Source organism: Lepisosteus platostomus, chromosome 8 (genome assembly GCF_059453375.1).
Source record: "Lepisosteus platostomus isolate fLepPlt1 chromosome 8, fLepPlt1.hap1, whole genome shotgun sequence".
Lineage (NCBI taxonomy): Eukaryota > Metazoa > Chordata > Actinopteri > Semionotiformes > Lepisosteidae > Lepisosteus > Lepisosteus platostomus.
Window position 1 is genome coordinate 30718558 of NC_142618.1, and position 22379 is coordinate 30740936.

The 22379-nt window shown below is 36.0% G+C and overlaps 1 protein-coding gene across 3 annotated transcripts in view; it reads left to right on the plus strand.

The window, feature by feature from the left end:
• The window catches only part of wnt3a (wingless-type MMTV integration site family, member 3A), an 85809-nt gene that overhangs the window by 29362 nt on the left and 34068 nt on the right, over positions 1–22379 (plus strand). The window contains exon 1 of one of the 3 annotated variants that reach the window (XM_088643088.1): positions 4983–5379. The exons of the other annotated variants lie outside the window; for them this stretch is intronic. Coding sequence (XP_088499214.1) covers positions 5285–5379 — 95 coding nt within the window. The 5' untranslated portion in view covers positions 4983–5284. Of the gene's footprint in view, positions 1–4982; positions 5380–22379 lie in introns of those variants that run through there. 3 annotated transcript variants of the gene reach the window in all.

The following is a 22379-nucleotide window of genomic DNA, read 5'->3' on the forward strand; positions in this document are numbered from 1 at the left end:
ATTCAAATTACAGGTACAATAAAAAAGTACAAAATAGTGCTCTTAAAATGATCACAAGCCAAACTGTGTTTATCATAAAAAACAAAGCATGACTGAAATCGCACAGTCATGATTACAATATACTACTCCTAAATTGTTTCCCCAAATAAATTAATGGCACATGCTAATGATAATTGAAAATTGGGTTTGAAAATAAATACAAAAAATCATGAAAGGGTATTCTTTAAAAACAAATATATAAAAAGGATCAAAATTGTCTTTGTATTTTATTTCACATCCATTTCACTTCTAGAGTTGTGGTTCTTCTGTCCATGAAAAACAAGAAGCAATTTTTAACAGTTTCACCTGATCTCCACCTATTCTGTTGCGTAGTGAGGATATTAGCGCATGTCTACAGAAGGCTTACAGGTGCTGCACTTCAGTGGTGCAGCAACGGGATCGCCTCCTACAATATTTGTATGTTATTCAAATGATTATTCAGTTATTCAACCGTTATTCACTTATTCAAAACAAGAAATAAACATAAAACTAAATGATATATGACAGGACTCCTATATTGAATCTTACACTTTGATTAAACCATTTATACATCTCTTCAGTAACGGTGCAATGTTCAATATTACTGGGATCTCGGTGACTCCAAAGGCTTTTAAAAAGTTGGGTGACTACGGCTAAAATTCGTGGTTATGCACTGTAAATGCTGGATACATTTACGAGGTTAAAGTCTGCAAATGGGGAATCAGCACATACTTTACGTGGGTGGGTACTTGTTATCGATGTACCTGCGTTGGATATTGAAATACTGATTGGCGAAAACCAAAAAGTAAATTACTTACAAAAAATAGGCAATTCTCGTGGGTGTATTGGATTTAATGACAAAGGCTGGAATAGCAGTGCTGTCGTTACGCGTATTGACAAAATTGCATGTCATTTCTAATACAATTTTTGATTACAGGTGACCTTTCAGAAAAACTGAGATTTTGCAAGTGGTTTTAAATGACAAAGACAAAACCTTTTTTTATTTATTAGAGACTACAGGCGTTCAAAAATTGACGTGAGTGATTAATAAATGGTTAATCGGTCAATAGAGGTACAGGCTCCAGATGTTGTTGCAGTTTTGAGGACACACGTGTCTCTAATTTATGGGTTTATCTTAAAAAAGGAAAAACTCCGAATCCGCTCGTTAACAATACACTTGTCCTTATGCCCTTTTTTGTTCATTGTTGCTAATGAGATTGTGCTTTGTAATGCTAAAATCTATTGTTATTCACTTTTTTCAAAGCTCTATCACCCATGTCTTCACCCACGCCTTTCTTTCTTGTATGCTACTTCATCTCGTTTTCACTTTCTCATTATGTGTTCCGCTTGTCTTTTCCTTAGTCGTGCTTTATTTATGCTTCTATATAGCTCTATGTACTGTATTTGCTTTCTTTTATGACTGTTTAGCTAAGCTTTGCCGATGTAAGTGTGCAGAACTCTTCGCTTGTCAGCAGAGTTCTGAGATTACACAGAACTGGAGTGTTGCAGCAAGGAGCGTCTGCTAAAAATGTCAGACAGTAAACTGAACTGAGCTACCTAATTAATCAGACATCGTGCCACGCCGCATTTCAACCAGCATAGTGTGTAGCGTACTTTTTGTCGATTCTTACATATCACGCCAGACTGTCACCAAATGAGAAACGTGTACCATATTAAATGTCCCTCTCTGAAAACAAATCGTTATAAGAGCGAAGCTAAAAGAATAGTGAAATACTGAAAGAGTCCACCAGCAATCACACTAACAATGTCCGCAACTAATGTTGGGTACTTTATATTACCCCCACTTACTTTATGAACATATAAAACGATCTGAGGCCAAAACAGTCGGTAAATATAATGTTGAAAACGAGTTTTCTTTTTGACCGAATTGTCACTAGTTTGCTGCTTTACGTTTCCTCAACGCAGGGTGGCAGTGGACACAAATCTCAGTTTTGCTCGCAACATCGGGGAAACTCATTCTGGGGAGAAAAAAGTTCATTATAGCGTATTTATGGCTGAGTATTTGAATACGGTTTTTAAACCTTTATTTCATGTTTAATATGAATACATCTGTAGTGTGAAGGTCATTCTTGTGACAGCGTAAACTCCTTTTCTACGTCCTCGTAGTTGCGCTTTCATCCCTACGTCATTACAGTGAGTTTACAACAGACAGCTACAGAACATTTCCAATTTGAAAATTAAGAATAATTTGTTGCACTCTTCCTGGGAACGTTGTGGACATGGAACGTATGAAGCTCTACCGGCAATTCTTTGGGGTAACCTTGCGATGGAGTGCCTTCCCATCCAGAGTCAAGCATCCCCTCTCAGGTTGAGACCGAGACAGAGAACGAAATGAAACTGATGAGGCTCCTGGCCCGAACATTGGACTTTATTAAACGGTGTGTGAGCACAATGTGTGAAATATCGGGCTGCCTCTTACCTAAAAAGCTTTTCAATTGACTCATATAGGCCTACAAAAAAGAGACTTACTGGAGGAGGTGAGCATATCAGCTATTAATGACACAATATGATAAACTCTGATAAACTCATCTATCTCTCTTTGTCTCCGACGTTGAGCTTAGTTTTTTTATTTCATATGTCATATACTTATTTTTATTGATTTTGGAACGAATCCTAAAATATTGTAAGACGTAACTGCGAATGACTATCAATAAAGTATCTCATTTATAAACTTACAAATAATAAATATATCGGCCATTTACTCTCACACACACTTCTTACTGTTGCTGCTTTCGAGTTTACAAAGATAAACTTAACAGCTGAAGTACTGTACACAGACACGGGTAGCAGAACAGCATCACCTCTCTGTGTAACCTGTCTTTTCATTGCCAGGGGAAAAAAAACAACATGAGGCAGTGACACAATAATGAATATCAACACGAACAAGCACTCCACTTCCCAATGCTCCTTGCAGTAGATCTTTCTTTCTTCATCCGCCATCAACAGCTACTTGACATCGAAATAGGAAAACAAAACACCCTGTCGCTTTAAATAAACACAACAGACGATCTTCAAAGGGATCTTGTCTTTGAAACTCCACTAGGAGAGCTAGTGCCACACCGCTTGACGAAAGCAGCGACCAGCAAGCAAGCAGGTCAGGAGTAAAGGCACAAATCAAGCATTGTTGCTTGCTGCTTCTGTAAATGTTATTATCTCAGTTATGTAAACATGCACTACGTATATTTATGTGGCGTTTTTACCTTTTAACGTATATTTTTATGGTGTTTTTTACTTTTTTTATCCATCCACACAGTTATACGCCTCAACACTTTTATTTCAGAAATCTAACTTAACACTGAGTCCCCAGAAACCAGAACTACAGTCCAAAGGTATTTTTGATTCATAATGCTCATCATTAACATTATGCGTCTTTCAGTGTTTTGTTCTGTGAAAATTACCATTTTTGAAAAACAAAAGTAACGATAAATAGAAATAGGGAAATAGGGAAATTTTGTTCTTTAATGCTTCGCAGAAAATAGCACTACGCTTAGATCACAAAAGTAACGTTTTTTAATTAAACGTGAGCTAATAAACGACATTAACAAAAATATCATCTGTATAAGAAGAGAAAGGTTGCTTATGGTAATGTTATGATTTTAAGATTAGCATTTGTTATAGGGACATTGGGTCGTTGCATTACTGTCTTTTTGATAAAGAGGAAACCTTTTTTTAACTTCGGACAGAAACATCAAGGACAACATTAATAAAAAAACACTATCAAAAGTTCTGTAAATTATTGTTCAAACGAAGGCTTGGTTGAATATATTTTAATCCAACCAGCCAATCATATATTTTCGACCTCTGTAGCAGAAACATCTGCAGGTGTTTGTGATGTCATATAGAGATACCAAAGAACAGAAAATAATTTATTTGCAGAATGCCCCGTATTTGAATTCCAGGTCTACGAGATGATATGATTTCAGTAAATCGAACATCTTTTGTGCGTGGGTGGAGACCGTTGCGTCCACCCTGACATAGGCTGAATTGCTTCTTCAACAATCTGTACTGCTTAATCGCTGGAGATTTTGGTTTAAAATAACTCATTTTAAAATAAATACTTTTGATTGTTACTGTCAAAATTATAAATTAACTATTTTAATAGCTTAATGGCTCAAGTGTACATTTTAGCTTCAAAACTGCTGATGCACAGGTACCTTGTTTTCGACTGGAAAAGGTTGGATCTCGATTGCCCTGTACTTAGAAGATGAATTGCTAATATGCCCGTGACTATCGTTGTATAACTATGTATAGTTGTTATTACTATATACATTGTGTAGGAAAAGAAAAAAAAAGAAAACACTATTTCATGAAGATTTGAATCTCGATAAGATGAATATAGTGTTTTAAAATCTATTTACTAAAATAAAGCCGACAAAATCATTCTGAAACTGAATCAAAAGCGTATAAATATAAATACGATTATTATTATTATTATTATTATTATTATTATTATTATTATTATTATTGTTGTTGTTGTTATTATTATTATTATTATTATTAACCCCTTGTCCGATCCCTTATCGACAGTATTTGTGAAATATTTAATGTTTTTTGTATTATAAAATACAAAATGTTCAATTTGCATGCAGATTACTGATGCACAAACGCACAGAAAGCCGCATATTCTTTACTGCAATTCCTACCCACTGTATGAACATGATTAGAAGTGTTTACAAGAGTCTACCCAGAATAATATTGGAAATAGCAATTTAGCTTCGATGGAAACTAAGAATAAACGAAAACCAAGAGCAAAACAGTAAAAGCAATTCACACGTTTATAATTTTGCATTTTAGCAGCTTCAAACTAGGGAGTGAAATCCGGACAGGTTGTTATAGCTACCCAATCCACAGGGGTCCCCATGTCTATTTAAACCCCTCTGCCCCCCCTCCTTCTCCCTTTAAACAACATTATATATCACACACGGCTTCTCGAGGCCCACAAACCCTAATGAGTACTAAAACACTATCTTCTTGCAATTAGCTCATTCCTGAGTTTGTGTTCAGCCTGACTGACACAAGGAAAGGGAGCGCGAGAGAACAGTATCATCAGAATTTTCCCTTTGGCAATACATGCTGATTGGGTCCCAAAAGCAAGCGGCTTTAAACTTTTAATATTTGCCTCCCGTACACTGCCTTGACTGGTTGTAAAGGACTGTCTCTCTGAAACTACTTCAGACAGGAGGAACGACTTTGGTCTGTGATTTTTTTTTCATTACAAACTTTTGTGTGTGTGTGAGGGAAAAAAATGTTTTCCGAAACTTTTCTAAGGATGATCTACCTTGGATGTTTCCTGTTTCTTTGTGGGCTTACGCAAGTCATGGCAAGTTACCCTATCTGGTGGTAAGTTTTTATCTTTTCTTTTTTTTTCCAAGGCTTGCCTTGTTTAATTTAAATGTCATTCTTGTTGTAACAAAAAGGCTCAATATTTTAGGTGTTGGTTAATTCAGTTCCTTGTCATAAACGATACTTATTCATCGTTTTGCTGTCTTAAAAATGATACCTGATCCAGTGCTCAGCACCATAGAGAGGTATCAGATAGCCGTTTAAAGTGAAACGATGCTTTGATCCTGTTGGAAAACATTGGCTGAATTCAGCAGATAATGATACAAGCTGACATGAGCACTTCAAGTTGAATTTTGAGCTAGTCAAGTGGAATCGTGAAAGCAGAAAAACAGTAAGAGAAGCACCGAGGCTGGGCGTAAAGGTGCTTTTTATAGCAGGTAGGACTGAGCAATCCGGACTGGTTCAGGAGAAAAAAAGTCGCAGAATGTGTCTTTAAACCAATTAGTGATCGGTCTGATAAAAGAAAACAGAAATACTTTTGCTTTTCAATAGACTAAGAAAGACATAAAATGCCTCATTGAGCGGTATTGATAGAATATCTCTGATATAGAGAACGCCCTCAGAAATATAGAATGTTTTGCTGACAGAGTCCAGACGTTTACAAGCAAGCGGGTTTAAGTAATGTTTTTGGGAGAGGTTTAAAAATGCAGTGTATACAAATACACAAATTTCTCAATGAATTAGTAAACCGTGGTGTATATTTAGAAAAACAAAGTTGTGAATAAATAAGACATTGGTATTCAAGCTAATATTTATAGGCCTACTGTTATCATTATTAAAACAATAGTTTCAGTTTAATTCATGTAATAAGGTGCCACCTCTATACGATGCACTAACGCTTTCTGGAGATTATTGCAACACTCTGTGTTGTACTTCATTAATGTGACTGCAGTTATGAAAAAGTTTTTTTCCTTAAGACAGATCTGTAATTATAACACCCACTACAAAAGAGAAGTTACCAAACTGTACTTGAGAAGACATGTATAGGCTCTGCAGGTTTAATTGTGAAGTTTTGTTGTTGTAGAAGACGGAATCCCTGTGGATGATGATAATAATAAGCTTTTGTCTTGGTCACTATTACCCATTAAACGGTAAAACATCAACATAAAAACCACAAAATAGCTGAAGCAAACATTGCATTATCATATCAGGATCATACTGATGATGACAGTTCATGTGCAATCCTGATTTCAGATAAAACTTGAAATCTGTGTTGGTTAGGTTAGGAGTAGACGCAGATTGTGCCTAACGCTCGTTTTTTTTCTGTGATTAGTTTTGAGGTTTAACCTTTTGGAAGAACTTACACATGATAAGTATTGTGAAATTTCAAAGACACTGCAATATTTTGATACATCAATAATAAAACGAAAATCAGATTTTACGGAGATAAGGAGAGATTTGTTTTATTTAAAGAAATGTAAGCACTGCGTAAAACGAGATCTTAGTAGCCTATTTATTCATGAGTAAAGAGTGTAACCAAAGAAAATATGTAAAACGTTAATTTAAATCTAAGTTCCCTGTACATTACTGTACATTAACGAAACTGACAAATCGCTTGGAGATCTAATCTCCTTTCTATATTGAGTAATTTCGCGTGTATAGACACGTACAGTCATATTAGGGTGTATTAATACAAAATTATTATTTTTAGATTAAAACAAAAGTGAAAATTCCGGTCCATTTACGCAAAAGTTGTCTAGATTCCAATCGGAGAGAAAAATTTGATCATGACAATTGTTTCAAGAGGTTAAGCAAGTACAGGAGATAAAATGTTAACGCACCCTTTGACTGCACTGGAGCAAAATGTACACCTGGATAAGAACAATTAATAGGAGGCGGTATTCTATGTGCTATCATCCCACGCCTAATCATTAGAAATTCCTCCTGCATACCTGATGTAGGAATTGTATGGTTTCCCTTATCATAATTAAAACGCTGAGCTATTGACACATTCGCCTCATATAATCAAATTCTTGGTAGATGTTGACAGATATACGCATGTAATCCTCAGCTCGTTTCCGTGAGATTTCTCCATTAACTATTTTTGTTATTAGTAAAGGGCACTATTTCTTTTTGATGAAGTTATCAGGTAATGTCATTGCGAAAGAACTACCTTAAATTAAACAGAAACGACATTACTTTTTAGGTGTTGTGGAGATCTGTCTACGGTTGCTTCATAGTACAGTATGTAGTGATGACTACTTGCAATGCTTTGGCATAGCATGACATTAAACACATTCATTTATTTGCTTCCTTGTTTGTTTTTATTATTAAGGCAAAAAGATAAAAGTATGTTGCATTACATTAGATTTTTGACTTACTGTGTGAGACGATTATTTTGACGACAAAGTGGGAAAAATATATTTAAATACTTTTTATATTCGTTCATCTCAGCATCCGTGCATCATTTCTTATCAGCATAATATCCCAAAATAATATTAGCAATAGTGATACGTATATTAGGCTAAATTACGTTTAGCTTTTTTCAAACCAATTATTTAAGATATCCCATATGAAAATATTCCATATATTATGGAAAACAGTTACATCTCAGTATTTCCTAGAATTATAATTACTCGGTTTATTCATATATTGTCAATATATGTAATATATTGGGTGTGACATTGGTGGTTTTCATGCCTTGGACATGCGCTAGATTTTGGCATTCTGAAATGACTGACTCCTACTGGATTTGGTTAGAGTTTTATGAATAAGTACGTAAACGGTCTTAGAATTATACCGTGATGTTTATTTTAATGTAATAGCAGGAGCCTGTGTTTACTTACCATCTGTTAAATAAACTGAAATATATCATTATTATCTTAAAAATTAAATGCCCCAGTATAGTCTGTAGTTCTTTTTTTTCTTTTCTTATTGGCTTTGCTGTTGTTGTTTTACAGCAGGTTAAGCTGTGTAGCAAACTTTTATGTACTCGACATATATCAAAAGTATTGTATTCTTCTTGCCTTCTTCTAATATACGCTACAGGCAGCTGGCAAAAGCTTCGTCAGAAGCAAAATGTCCGTCATAGTGGCCAGCAGGTCGTATTCTACGGTGTCGCAGCACTATAAAACAGAATTAAAAAATGATCAGCCCATCAAGATCAGACAATGAGCACTTTTTTTGGTGTGACATATGGCTGTATTGAAGAACTCACAAGTTACAACAAATATGTAATTCTTCTCTGATTTTAGCGATCTGGGGCCCCGTTCTCACTTAGTATAAACTTTACCATTAGTGCTGTGTGTGGTGGTTGTTCACACTTTCACGAACTGCAGACTTCATCACTGCTTAAGAGGCCCTGGGTAAACTGGGACACATGAGTAGAAGTGGGCATTCGCACAGGTATGCACGCGTACGGGTTTTCTGGCTAACCATAAAGCCGACTTTCAAGCTCCTCTACCAGTGGCTTTTTGGAGCCATCCAGCCAGGTACCGTTTAAATGTACAGTATGTGTGTGTTCGTATTGCTTCCTTGTAAATATATTGAAGAGCTTTGCATTGAGTCTAAAACCCACCACTGCCTTCATGATCATGTTTATTCGGTATGTTTCTTGAGTTGTGGTATAAGGCAATAAAGTGCATTGCCTTTATTCCATTAATGGGAGTCCTGTTGGTGATTCACAGTCACAGATTTTACCTTGTGAAATACAGGTACAAGGGCTAATAATCGCATGACAAAAATGGATAGTCGTCCGCAGACAAAAATACTTCAGATTTTTATTAATTTATACAACAAAAATACGGAATAAAAATCTTACGTCGCTTATATCTGTGACTGCCAAACATATAGAAACAAATATCATCCATAAAAAATGTAGCTTAATGGGATATGTGACTATTGCATAGAACAGTTTTTCAATTATTCTTGGTATTATTAGCTGTAGTGTTGTTTATGGTGTGCTGAAATATTTATTTAGGGAAATCTAAATAGAGATTGTACCTTCAATCCGTGCATACTGCAAGAAAAAGTCTATAAAATGACGGAATTTAAAGACTTTTTTCTGTTATTGCTGAAACAATTCGTTGATGCTGGTCAGTTATAATTTGATGGGATCAGTTTTTATAGCATACTTCCCACATACTTTGAGAAAGCTAAGGAAGAGCTCTGATCTTGGAATGAGGTGGTTTTCAAAGCGTTAAATTTTCTGCAACCACTAAAGCTTTGCCAGGAGGTTAGTCACACAATGCTAAATGATGCCTCAGTGAAGGAAACTCTTGTTTATTCGCAAACAGCTTGCACAACTGCACTGCTTAATAGCTACTTGGCACGATGTTCAGGTGTGCTGATCAGAACTGGGTAAGCAGCCTTTTTAGCTGCGAAATGTTACCCAGGCTAACCCTTTACAGTGGAGTCTTCTCAATTTAGATCTTTTCTTCTTCTTCGATTAATCAGCTGCTCAATATGCAGCACAAACGGGAAGAGGTAAAGCCTTTGGAACTGCTACCATGTTGGAAAACTTCGAGGGCATTGAAAATAATCACGCTTTGATTTTGAAAATAGGAAGTGACATATGAGATCCCCAGCTCTTTACTGCGCATTATTTTATGGCATGAAATTGTTATTTTTTCAAATAATTTTCGTTAAATTGTAACAACAGCATCAGTTTATGTTAATTTTGCTGTTCTATGTAGCTGTGATGCATTGAATTTACATTCATTGTGAGAAAAAAAAATTCTATCTAATGTTCCTACCAGGTACTACATTTTCCACGTGATTTTCAGAACACTGAAAATGGACCTGCCCTTTTATGTATTTTTGAAAACGTGGCAACGACTTTCAACGACTTTGAAACCTGTACGAACGTGAAAGTGATGCAGCTGATGCGTATTTCTGTACTACTGTAATTTACTGTGCTGGTGGGCCTTTGATAAAGGGATTGTAATCTGTATTTTATGTAATTCGTTTAAAGTGACTGAAAGTATTCGTGAAGTAAAGGATATGGCATTCTCATGAAACCATATAGAACAATCTGTCCACACTGTCCCTGGAATCTGTATTTATTAAGCACTATAAATGCAGTCCAATTTAGACAACATACACACTAACTGCTTCTTTATAACTGTAGTCTAGGCATTTGTAAGTGTTTTGTAAATGGAGACAATAAGTTCTTATTTTTATAACTCATGAAACCTGAAATTTCAGTGATATTTTCATAACTGAAAATCATATTGTATCATATAATTGTCACATGAAACAAAAAGAGTAACTGTTTAGATACTGTATGTCAAAATGGTAGATTTGGGTTTACATCTGCTTAATGTATTTCTTCAAAATCCATCATAGTCAAGTGTTATTATAAGTGTGGAAGTACTTCAGTAGTTTGCACATCAATGCTTTCCATCCAAGGCTGATGACAAATACTGTACATTTCACCATAATATCAAGCAACCACAGTTATAGACTATTTCAAACTACAGAGAGAAATTGCAAAGAGAAATAGACAATTTACCTGTTTCTAAAGTGATGCCACTTTTTGTTAATATTATTCAGGTTTACCTGCAAAAGTGCTGGATGATCTCACACTCAGAATGACAGGTATTTCAATGGAATTACCCCCATCTTGAAATTTATTTTTTATTACTTAATCTAAATAATAATAATCCAAAACATAATTCCCCAAAACATTTGTGAACATTGTTCAGTTCAAGCTGCACATACAGTACAGCACATATCATCAGAAAAAGATGAAAGCAGATAGAGAGTGGAACTGATATATATGTCTGGATTCTCAAAGAAGAGCCAAGGCACTTCATTACAAAGCTTCCTATAGATGTTTCATATTCATGCTTTCATGAGTTGCCCCTCCCCTAGGGTTACCAGGTGTTAAGGGTGACTGGTTGTAAACAGCAATCAGGAAAGGCTGCTAACAAGGCCAGGCTCTGAATTTCAAAATGCCAGTTAAATAGACAGTTTCACCAGTTTTATTCTGTTCTCTTTGTTTGAGGCTGTCCCGAAGCTGAGATTGTTGTCTATGTGCATTCTCAGTATAAACATTTCTCAGTATAAACGTTAAATACAATATGTACTGTCTATGTGTTTTTGTTGGGTTTTTTTTTGTGTGCAAGTGTAATATGTGTTTTGTTGTCTTTTTTTGCTTTTCTTATCTGGGCTGAACTGGAGCAAATTCCAATCAATTTTGTTGACATGGCAATAAAGTATAGTAAGTATAGCAATCCATTTTGGTGTCATATGAATATGTTTTAAAGTTCATCAGCATTCTTAGCTTATCTACAAAAAAACATATGATAACTGGTTGCCATGGATACACTGTTGGCTTAGCCAAAAGTGCCAGGATACTTGCAATTATTGCTATACTGTAAACACTCTCTGGGCAAAACTATACACACTGTAGATCAAGGGGTGTACAAAAGCATATGTCCCTCTTACAATTGGTTTGAATTCAGTTATTTTTCATATTTGTGTTTTCCATTACATTTTGTTCCTTAACAAAATGTACAAAGGCTTGTGGATTGTTTACAAAAATATCTCCGCACATATCGACATATCAACTTCAGTCATAGCTGTATATTTTTCACACACTCCATGAGACATTCTTCACACATAACATACTATGACATTTTGTGTAATGGATGTCACTGATGACCCACATACAAATAATTTCTTATCATGCACTGCCAGCATGGAGCAGAAACAAGGCTGTGCATGTCATTTTAGAGTGACAAAGGCAAATTATAGGTAAAAGGGGAAAAGGGGGTTGATATATTGGTGGTAGCCTGAGTCACATAAAATGCAAACATAATGGTGTTTTTGCCATCCCTCAGACTGTCCTTACACTGTCATTACAGAAGCATGTCCAGATAATAGCAATGGCAGCTATGAAGTACAAAACTAAACATCAGCACTGTAATCAAATGCAGGGTATGCTGTTCTCTAGAATTTGAGATCAATCAAACAGATTTTCAGTTATTCAAAACACAATGAGGTCTAATTGCTGTATGGGGTTCCTTTGGTTTCTTGCTTTTCAGTATGTAGTGCATCAGGTCCTGAGGCTGTATCCCAAGCTGTAATTTGATCAAACCTGTGCTTACTTGCTCCCTGGGGCTATGTGTCTAGGTTGTATTCACTTACTGTAAGTCTCCACTAATGGGTTTCTCCTTACTGTTTTGCTTCTTTAAAAAGAGAAAGACATATTCTGGTACTATTGCAGTGTTCAAACATTAGACTTACTGGTATTATTTAAGAAAGGTTTATTGCAGTCTTAATGGAGAACCAGGTAGTGAGTGTGATCTACCGCATCAAGATATCTAAATAAGGTACAAGGAGTAGAATACTACTTAGTGTTTTGTTCAGTTCTTCAGTTATCCTAACAGTATTCATTTTAGATGATCCAATATGAAGAAATGAAAATTTGTGACACTGTGATTTTATTTTTTGTCCTCATTCATACACAATAATCTTCAATGGTTCCTAACACTTTCTATGATGCCTTTAATACAATGATTGAAATTTTTATGAAAATGCACTTTTGCAGAGTCTGGTGCACTTGACTATTCCAAAAGGAGCAGAATCTTGGTAACAGCAGGCAGGGCCGGATTTTGGTGTTCGTAAGGCCCTAGGCACTTCCACTCCGAAATGTGCAAGGGGGTAAACGCCAATTGAATGACGTCCATTGACATGATGCACTTTAAACTATTCTAATGCTAAACCACGTGATTGATGGAATGAGTTGAGCGACCATCACTTCGACATTTCTAGTTTCTAGAACAGCCTGTAGATAGCGTATGATTATTGATTTGGAGCACCTAGAGTCGATTGCAAGAATGTTGTTTCAGCTCGTTTTTTGTTACTCACTAGTGTTTCCCTCCTTCGTAGGCCCTAAATATTTCGTAGGCCCTAGGCATTGTAGGGGAAATCCGGCACTGACAGCAGGTGTTTGGATTGTATACGTGGGACAGTGCTACTGTTGTCTTAGTTTTTGAACATCAAGGTCCATCCATCCATTCTCTAACCACTTCATCCATTTCAGAGTCGTGGGAGACCTAGAGCCTATCTTGGCAAGCAATAGGCGCAAGGTGTGTTACACTCTGGAGAGGATGCCAGTCCATTGCAAGCCACTGACATACACACTCACACCAGGGCCTATTTTCCCAGAAGCTGATTAACCAAGCAGTATGTCTTTGGACTGTTGAAGGAAAAAGGAGCATGAGGAGAAAACCCATGCAAATAAGGGGAGAACATACAAACTTCACCCAGATAGCACCACAGGTCTAATATTGAACCTAGGGCCCCAGCTTTAGTAGTCAAGAAGCCTAACCACTGCGCCACTCAATGTAAAGGTTTGCCACAATTTAGAAACAATTTATAGAAAGAAAGGAAGGTCAATATGAGGATAGTTTCCTACCTAGCTCCAGTATCCAGACAGCTGACATTTATGTTTGCATCTTCATACCTATCTGCAAAATAAAAAAAAATAGCTTTACTCTTTTGTACCATTGATGGTTTCTTATCTTTGACCATGTCTTTCTTTCTTTCTTGCCTTGTCTTTTATTTCTAAGACTCCAAATGGGGGATTTCTGCAAATCATAAAAGTACCAAATATAATAGGAACAGTTGTGTCTGTACTCTGGTCTAAGCCATTAAATATTTACTGAAGATCAGAGAAGCTGAGAAGAAAATACATTAATTAACTCTTACTGCCATGAAAGGGGAACTCAGTTAACAGAGAATGTCCGTGCATAGGATCTGGCATCAATCTGTGCACTCTGTATTGAAATAAGTGGACAAATAACCCTACTAAACTGCCAAGACAATGGATCGAAATTATACAAAAAGACAACAGTGGAAAAATGAATCCATTTAATTGGAAATGTGATAATGGAAAAACAAAAAAAACTAAGCCACCACCACTGACAAGCTTTTCATCTGAAATTACTATACTGTATCACCTCTGAATTGTAAGACATTTTTCAATGCAGCTTTTAATATGAACATTGTTAAGACATGCATACAGTATGTATTGCACTTGTTACTTGTTGATATTTGATTAGAAATCTATTTTTTTAATAATCTAAAACCTATCACGTTAGCAGTTATATGTGAATAATGAAAAAAAAAATGTTTCACAAATAAGTGCAATACTGTGAGGTCTGACCACAAACTAGCAGTAGACCTGATTCTTATTTTGTCTTTATTCTCACCACAAGACTTACATGCTTTTATTTTTGGTTTGCTCCAGTTTTCCTTTGTCAAAAGCAGCTCTCATCAGCTCCCTCTTGGTCTGTCATCTTTTCTCATGTCTTCCTACACAGTGGTCCCATGAGACATGCTGAGGAATATTATCAGTTTCAACCTCACAGAATGATGAAGTAATAAGCTAGATAAACACTTTCCCCCTGGATTTTGTTACTGAAGAAGTCCCAGAAAAAAGAGGAAATAAGGTCTTTACACAGGAAAAAGAAAAGAAAATAGTACTACCTGGAGGAAAAATATTTTTGTATCCTTCAGTGTGTAGAATTTGTGCAAAACCTGTCATACGCTTTTTTTTCCCTGAAGAGAGAAATGCTACTTTTTATTTTATTGGGACCAGCAGGTATTGTCATTTTAGGTAGATTATTGCAATATTATGTTCCAGCAGACTCCATAGCTACCGTAAATCTTTAATGATCTAAGAAGTATATTAAGAACACTTTATAAAAGCGTCACATATGTTGAACCCTAGTTCAATAATTATACAATGCTAAATGGTTAACCTGTTTGAATATGATGTGAGGGACTGTGGTTATGTGAAATCTCAAGGGCTTTCAGGGTTGATCCATTTGCTCTCACTAGACGCAAGTGGCAGGAATCAGCCTTGATTGACTCTGATCCTATAAATCACATGTGATAATGACCCAGAAGAAACTATCTGCAGGATCTCTTATAGTCTCATAGTCTCATATAGTCTCATATAGTCTTATAGTCTCATGGAAGAACTACAAATGCAATTGTATCTTTCAGAGTCACAATATGACTCAATGCCACCATGTTGTACACCTTGCAGTTTACAGTATATAACAACATGAATGACATATATGAGTTGGGAGTTTTCTCATGAATTGGATTTCTGTGTCTGATTTGCTGATAGCAGAATATGTGTATAGGAAGTACTGTTATTAGTGCAAGTGAAGTTGGAAATCAAGGGCCATTAATGATAAATTTAGAAACACGGTTTTAATATCAAAGTAAATGTTACTATACAGAATTATGCTGATAACATTTTAAACCTATGCTCCTTATGTTGTTCTAGCAACAGCATTGTCAACTCATCATGATAACACTCATTGCAAATAGCACAGGCCTCTCAAGACTGTCAGTATTGCAAAACACTATACCAAAATATTGCTAGATCTAAATCTAAATAATTTTGCATTTCTGGGACAATGTGATTATCATCAATGTAAAGCTCTAGCAATTAGTGCTGATGAGCTTGCAGCTGTTTTATAATTTGAATTAAGGAACATTGCCACGGTCAGTGTGCAGTGTGCAGTCTGTCCATGTCACATCATTTACATCCTTAGGTTTTGAGGTAACACTGATCACTTGTGCAATGCAACCTAACTGAAATGCCCCACGTAACAAAGGCCATACCTACCTTTCGTGTCAGAAAAGTTTAGGAATAAGGGAAGACCATGTTTTGGTTGTGTTTCTAATGAACAGAATACAGTAGTTAGTGCTGGTGGCCCATATATTCCATAAGTCATTATGTTCCCAAAATGCTCGGCTTGCTTTGCAAGGGAAGGTGCCGTAAAAAAAATTAGTTAATTGTGGATATAGAACCAAGAGTGAAGACAGTCTGAATAAAGGGGCATTCCTATTCCTACCCCACACTTCAATGAGTGATAACCTATCACATACCAGTGCAGATTAACACAACTCAACATGATCGATTCACAGATTGATGCCTTTCATGGACTGAGGAGCAAGAATTAGCTTGACTAGAGCATTATGACCCTGCAGCTTTGCATTAGGTGACTTAACCTGCATCTTAGCCTGTCAGAGTACAAAACCTCCCTCCTTCTAAAAAAATATTTAAATTTACACAGGCACTTGTTTTTGTTACTGTACTGTTGTAAATTAAAGTTATTGGTGCGAGAAAGATAAGCATTGTAGTTCAGAGCTGGTTTCCAGTAAAATAACGTTTGAATCAGAGTATCTTTTTATACATGAAATTACAATCATATCAAAGTCTTTATGGTTAATCGTGATATGATGCCTCGAGAAAATATTTTGAAATAAAGAGAAAGAAAATACACAAAGGAAGGGTAATGCTGACACCCAAAATGTAAACATAATTTGACTATTAATATAATATCATATAAATTGGATATGTACAGTATGTATGGCATTGGGATATGTTGAAGAAGAAAGGAAGGCCAGTGCCTGCTGCGTACCAATACGTTTGAATTGTTAATTCTAATAAAAATTTTATATTTTAAAATACACCATCTTTAGGTGCCATCTTGGTTGTGATGAGTAAGATATCAGTCTTTACATTTCCATCAGCTATTGACTTAAACAGTGCACACTCTGGGTATTAGTGTTAATGCTGTCAGCTTTAAGGTTTGACTACATCGGAAGAATTGATGAAATGTATTAGGAATGCCTGATCAAGTCAAAGAACTGTTTTTGTTGGTCAGACATTGTATTTCATTATGTTGTTGTAGATATTGAGTACAGGGCAAATGGAGTCTCAAGTCAAGTGGGTTGCATGTGTTTCATTCTGGCATTTCAGGTGCATAACGTACAGTACTTGGCCTAAGTGTGCTTTTACTGTCTCTTTCTTGGTACCCCTTTGTGCAAGTTAAATACCTGGAGGTACAGGCTTGCTGTGCATTCCTTTTCCCAAACACGCTTTTCTTGATGTCAAAGTCGACTCCATGGCCCTAGGCCCTACAAGTGAAGTGCTAATTCTGGAGTCCTCTGCAGGGACTTGCTAAAATATGCATTAAATCTGGGCAGGATCCACTTCAAATCAAAAGGAAAAAATAGGTTAGACTTGAATCAGATATGATTCCTTTTTTATTTCTGAAGGATCAAAAGCAGAGATGAGTTAGAAAAAGCTGGGTGGTACATGTAAAGCTGGCATGCCTGGTTATAAATTGAGAGCCTTTTAATGACAGTGCGAGAAATACTGGAGTTTGATTCATTTGACTGCTGCTTTTGCAGCTTTTGGTCAGAAATGGAAGAGCAATGAATTATAAAGACTATGTAGAGACTTATAAGAATCTAGAATGAAGCAAGTATTCTTACTTTGATTTTCTTCTTTTAAGTATTTAAAAGTAAGGAAAGTTTTAAGAAAATTAACCTTAGCTAGCCAAGCTTTGGTCAAAATATTGACCTTGACTTCAAAGAGAGAGAATAGCCCCAAAGGATTTACCTGTCTAAAGTGTTCATTGATCTTGTTAAAGCTACTGTAACTGCTTTTATTTCGATGCTGGTTTTCACAATGCGTAATTTTAAGGAAAAAAAGGGGTTTTAGAGTCCTTAAAAGTTTATCCAAAAAGATTTTCTATCTTTTTGCTCAGTTTGCTGCCTTTGCCACTATATTTCATGAAAAAAATGTCAAATGTCTCTATGTTTATTTTATGATGAGAAGCAGAATTTGAAAGCAATAAAGTACAGAGATATTTGGGGGAATTATTCTGTATGAAAAAAACAAACATTTTTTTACAGCTGAAAGCTGTAGTCCCCCTTGATATTAAATAATAATTGGGTTTTATCAAAGAATGAAATGCAATTTCAATTAATATTTAAATCAATTAGTCTGAAAATAATAATCATAAGTCCCCCAAGTTTTTGTGTGTAATTTTGTGGTATTGTCCCTTGCTTTGGCAGTTCATCATATAGCTAGCCTTCAATTTTTTATTTTGGCAAGGTCCTTGTATTTAGTTCTTTTCTTTGGATTATAATTTCTCCGGTCGTCCTGAGTCCTGATTTCATCCCTTCATGAAATTTCAGACGATGATGTGTGCAGAAACCTTGTCATTTAGAGACATGTTCAATTCAGCAATTAAATAGAGACACAGAAACAGAAACATAAGGAATATAATGCCTGGAGATCCCAACCGGTACATTAACCTGTTGTAATTTTCACTATCATCATATGACTAAAATGTTGTTTGTTTTCTGGGGACCATGTTAAATTGGCAAATATTATCCAGCTTAGCTTGGGTTCACCAAATGTTTGCCCGCCAAAGATAAGAATTACAGTCTAGATCATTATTGCAAAAGACCCCACAATGGACAGCAAATTTGGAAAATCATATCATAAAATACATTTGTATGAAGCTTGTTTCAGATAAAGGTGATTAATGTGTATTGATGATGCTTTCCCATACTGGACAAGTCAGATTTATATTGTGTTGTGAGGCTAATAGCAGTACACATGTTCCTGTGGATTGAAAGGTTTAAAGATGCTGAATGCCTTAAGGCAAGTAGTGACTAAGGCCAAACTGAGGTCAATTTGTAATCTCTGTTGGCTACTACAAATCTTCCTTTACCATCAGCCCTCCTGCTTAAGACATGAAAGACTTTCCATGCAGTTTCACCTGGCATTTAAATATTTGCAGGATCACTATAGTAAAAAGGATCCCTTTTCTTGACAGCATGGAATTTAATTTAGTTGTCAGGTTTTCTCAAAATGAAAATTTGACATAAATAATTAAGAAACAAGACCTAAAAAATTGTCAAACCATACATCGGGGTTATGTTGTATTAAAAGTGGTCATCAGATTTGAGTCCAGTAATTTTTTTTGACTAGTTCTTTTCTCAGGCTCATGGTGGTAGGGCGAAGAAAGTATCAAATCAGCCACTTTTCTTGACTTGCCTTTCCCCTTCATACTTGTTTTCACTTTATGAGCCATATTGAGGGTGATGCCACATGATAAGGAAAGAACCGGTAACTAGTTCCAAAAGCGAAGCTCAGGTGTGTGCTGTGCCGAATTTGTGAAATTCATCACCAACTACATACAGTATACACAAATTCACTTAAAAATATTTTGCATAAAATGTGGAATGGAATAAGAACATAGGTTCTTATTCCATTCCTAATGTTGGATTTTGCAATTAATTTCTTAAAAGACATTGTATATATAAAGATCACATTATGAGACATTATGTCCAGCTTATGAGACATTAAAATGAAGTACTGATTACCTGTGGTCATTAAAAGAATAGGTGTGTTAACTCAGGTGTCCTGGTTAAATTCCACATCGGGCAGCACAATCTGACCTCACCTAAGTGGAGTGTGCAACACAGTGGTTGAGGTACTATAGTTGTTTATCTCCGAAATGTGAAATGCTTTAGGGCAGAAAAGTGCTGTAAAAATGCAATTATTATTATCATCACATATTTTCAAGGTCTCTCCTTTTGGGATGAGAAATAAGATGCATTGGGAAATGAATTAGGGTGTAATAGGTTGGGATTTCTGGTTACTATGTAGGTAGGTTTTCTTGGTCTGCCTCTGTACATTGTAGGGATATATCTGATATATAGACATAACAGATAAGCATCGCTGAATAAGACGCCCTGTTGTGTTACCAGCAGTTGTTCAAAATGACTGCAGTCTCAGTTTACAAATCTCAACCCATGTCTTGAGCAATTAAACAGTGTCAGAGGTCAGTCTTTTGCATGTTTGTAGTCTCTGGTGTTTATTGCCTAACACAGCTACAGAGGTCAATGAAAAGTGCACTAATTAACTTGTGCATGACTGCCTGTACCTGCCTCAGATTTTTAACTAACAAGGCATAGTGTTAACTAATTGAGCATTGGGCTCACAAATATTTTAACTGTAATCTCTGTACTTATAGTATACTCCGTAACTATAATTGAGCACATTTCTAAGTGCATGCATACTACAGTACACAATTCATACATAATACATTTTTGGGATTATTATTTAAGTCCATAATTTACAAAAATGGTCAATTCACAGACAAAAAGCTCATTTATGGTGTGCAGGCTACGTGTCTATCTGCATTGAACAGTGTACATGCCACTCTATCTCAGGAAAGAACAGTTCTATTAAAATGTTAAAATAAGGATTTTTGGGACTTCTTGTTGTTAGCCAGCATATTAGTCTTTAATCAAAATTTCTAAAAAACTTTGTGGAACAGCCAGTTCTAACATCTAATTCTTGTTCATTTTTGTTTTTCTGTATTCCTACAACATAAATTGTTGTTTTTTTTAATTTCCACAACCAGCAAGTGGCACCTTTCCTGTACCTACACTGTACGGTACAGCCCCCACCTGAAATACTATATAAACAAATCTGAAGGCTCAAATCATTTCAGTATTTTATATATGTATGGGGTAGGAGACGAGAACATCACCCAAATTGCTGTTTGATAAATGCCAAAAATTCTAATCACAGATGGTGCAGGCTTCCTGCCCCCTGGGCTGAGAGGGAAAATACTGGAGGTTTCCTAATCCACCCCACCCTCCTCACTCCCAAAACCCTGGGGGCAACTGTGGAGGCAGAAAAGGGGAGGAGAGGGGTCTTACAGTTCCCTGGTATGTTCTATCCAGTGCCTGGTATTCCTACTGTACTTTTGTAAAAGTGAATCAATAGATTTTTGTTTCCTTCTCTGTCCCTGAACTGCAAAACTTACATTGATTCACTGTTTAACTGCCTTTCATAATATGTCTAAGGCTTAGTATGGATTTTAATGAAGTAATGTTAACTGTTAAAGACTGAAGAATCGGTCATCTATCTGCTGGGTAAAAACCCCCTCCATGTAGTCACAGACAAAACTAATTATGGAATTATTTGTTTTGTCAGCATGTGCAGTCATAGGATAGGCGCTTGTAACATATTCCTTTAGAGGTCTGCAGTGACATCATGTACTTCTAATTGGCCAGGCAAATATCCTCCAATCTCTGGTCACCATCTTTAGGGCAAAATTACTGATGCCATTCCTCAAAACACTGTTTTAACTTGATAATTCTGAAGGCCTGAGCTCGTACATAATAGGTGTCATCTAGTTAACACTTTATTTAGCCCATAGGAGCTGATAGGATGTTGCCCCGCACAGCTCTGCTGACTAATGATTTACATTACTGTCATCATTAAACTGTACACCAATTGTTGAGAACAAGAAACATGATGTCGTGAAAACATAATTGTAAGCACCAAGTGGAGTAAGGGAACTGTTAAAATGTAAAAGCAGCTACATTGTCTTTCAGGGGCATGGCGTTCTAAGAATGAAAATGTTGCGCAGGGATGTTCTGGCACATAGGAAAGAGTTAAGAACAGTTTATGTTGGATGTTGCAGACTTCAACTGACATGTAAGTGTGAATTGAAAACCGGTATCAATCCCTTGGAAATAACAGACAATACGAAGCATTCCGGTGGATTATCCTTTTTTTGTAGAGCAGCTCAGTGAGGATGAGTGTCTCTTGTGCCGTTGCATTGTTGAAAAAGAAGGAGCTAAGCGATTAGATCACCTGAGCATTCAGCCGCGCAATCCATTACATTACGTGATGAAAACCATTTAGGTCCAAGTCAAATATAGGTTTTGATGATCTGCACAGGGATTAAGAAAGAGATTTGCAGGTGAACCTCAATGTGGTGTCATACTGTACATTCCTTTTGTAATTTGTTTTGATAGCGGATGATGATAACAAAAAGAGCGTTAACATATTGGCAATGTAAAATGAAGATAGGTTAGCATTATGTACACAAATTGTATCCATTCAACAAAATGTTCTGACACTGTGAGTATAGTACTACACAGTTCTTTAGGTCATGATAACAAATGAACAACTAACAAGCTGATGTAGATGACTATCTGCAAATGGTCTGTTGACCTGTCTAACAATGACTACACTGATATTTGGAAATCATGACGGTTCTGCTTTCTAGCATTTAAAAAGTCTGAATTTCTTAGAATTTAAAGTATATTTCCCATTTTTTTACAGCAACATATGGTCACTGAAACTCTAAAAAGTGTTCCATATTTCATATAACATATTAGTAAATCTTCCTATTTTCCTC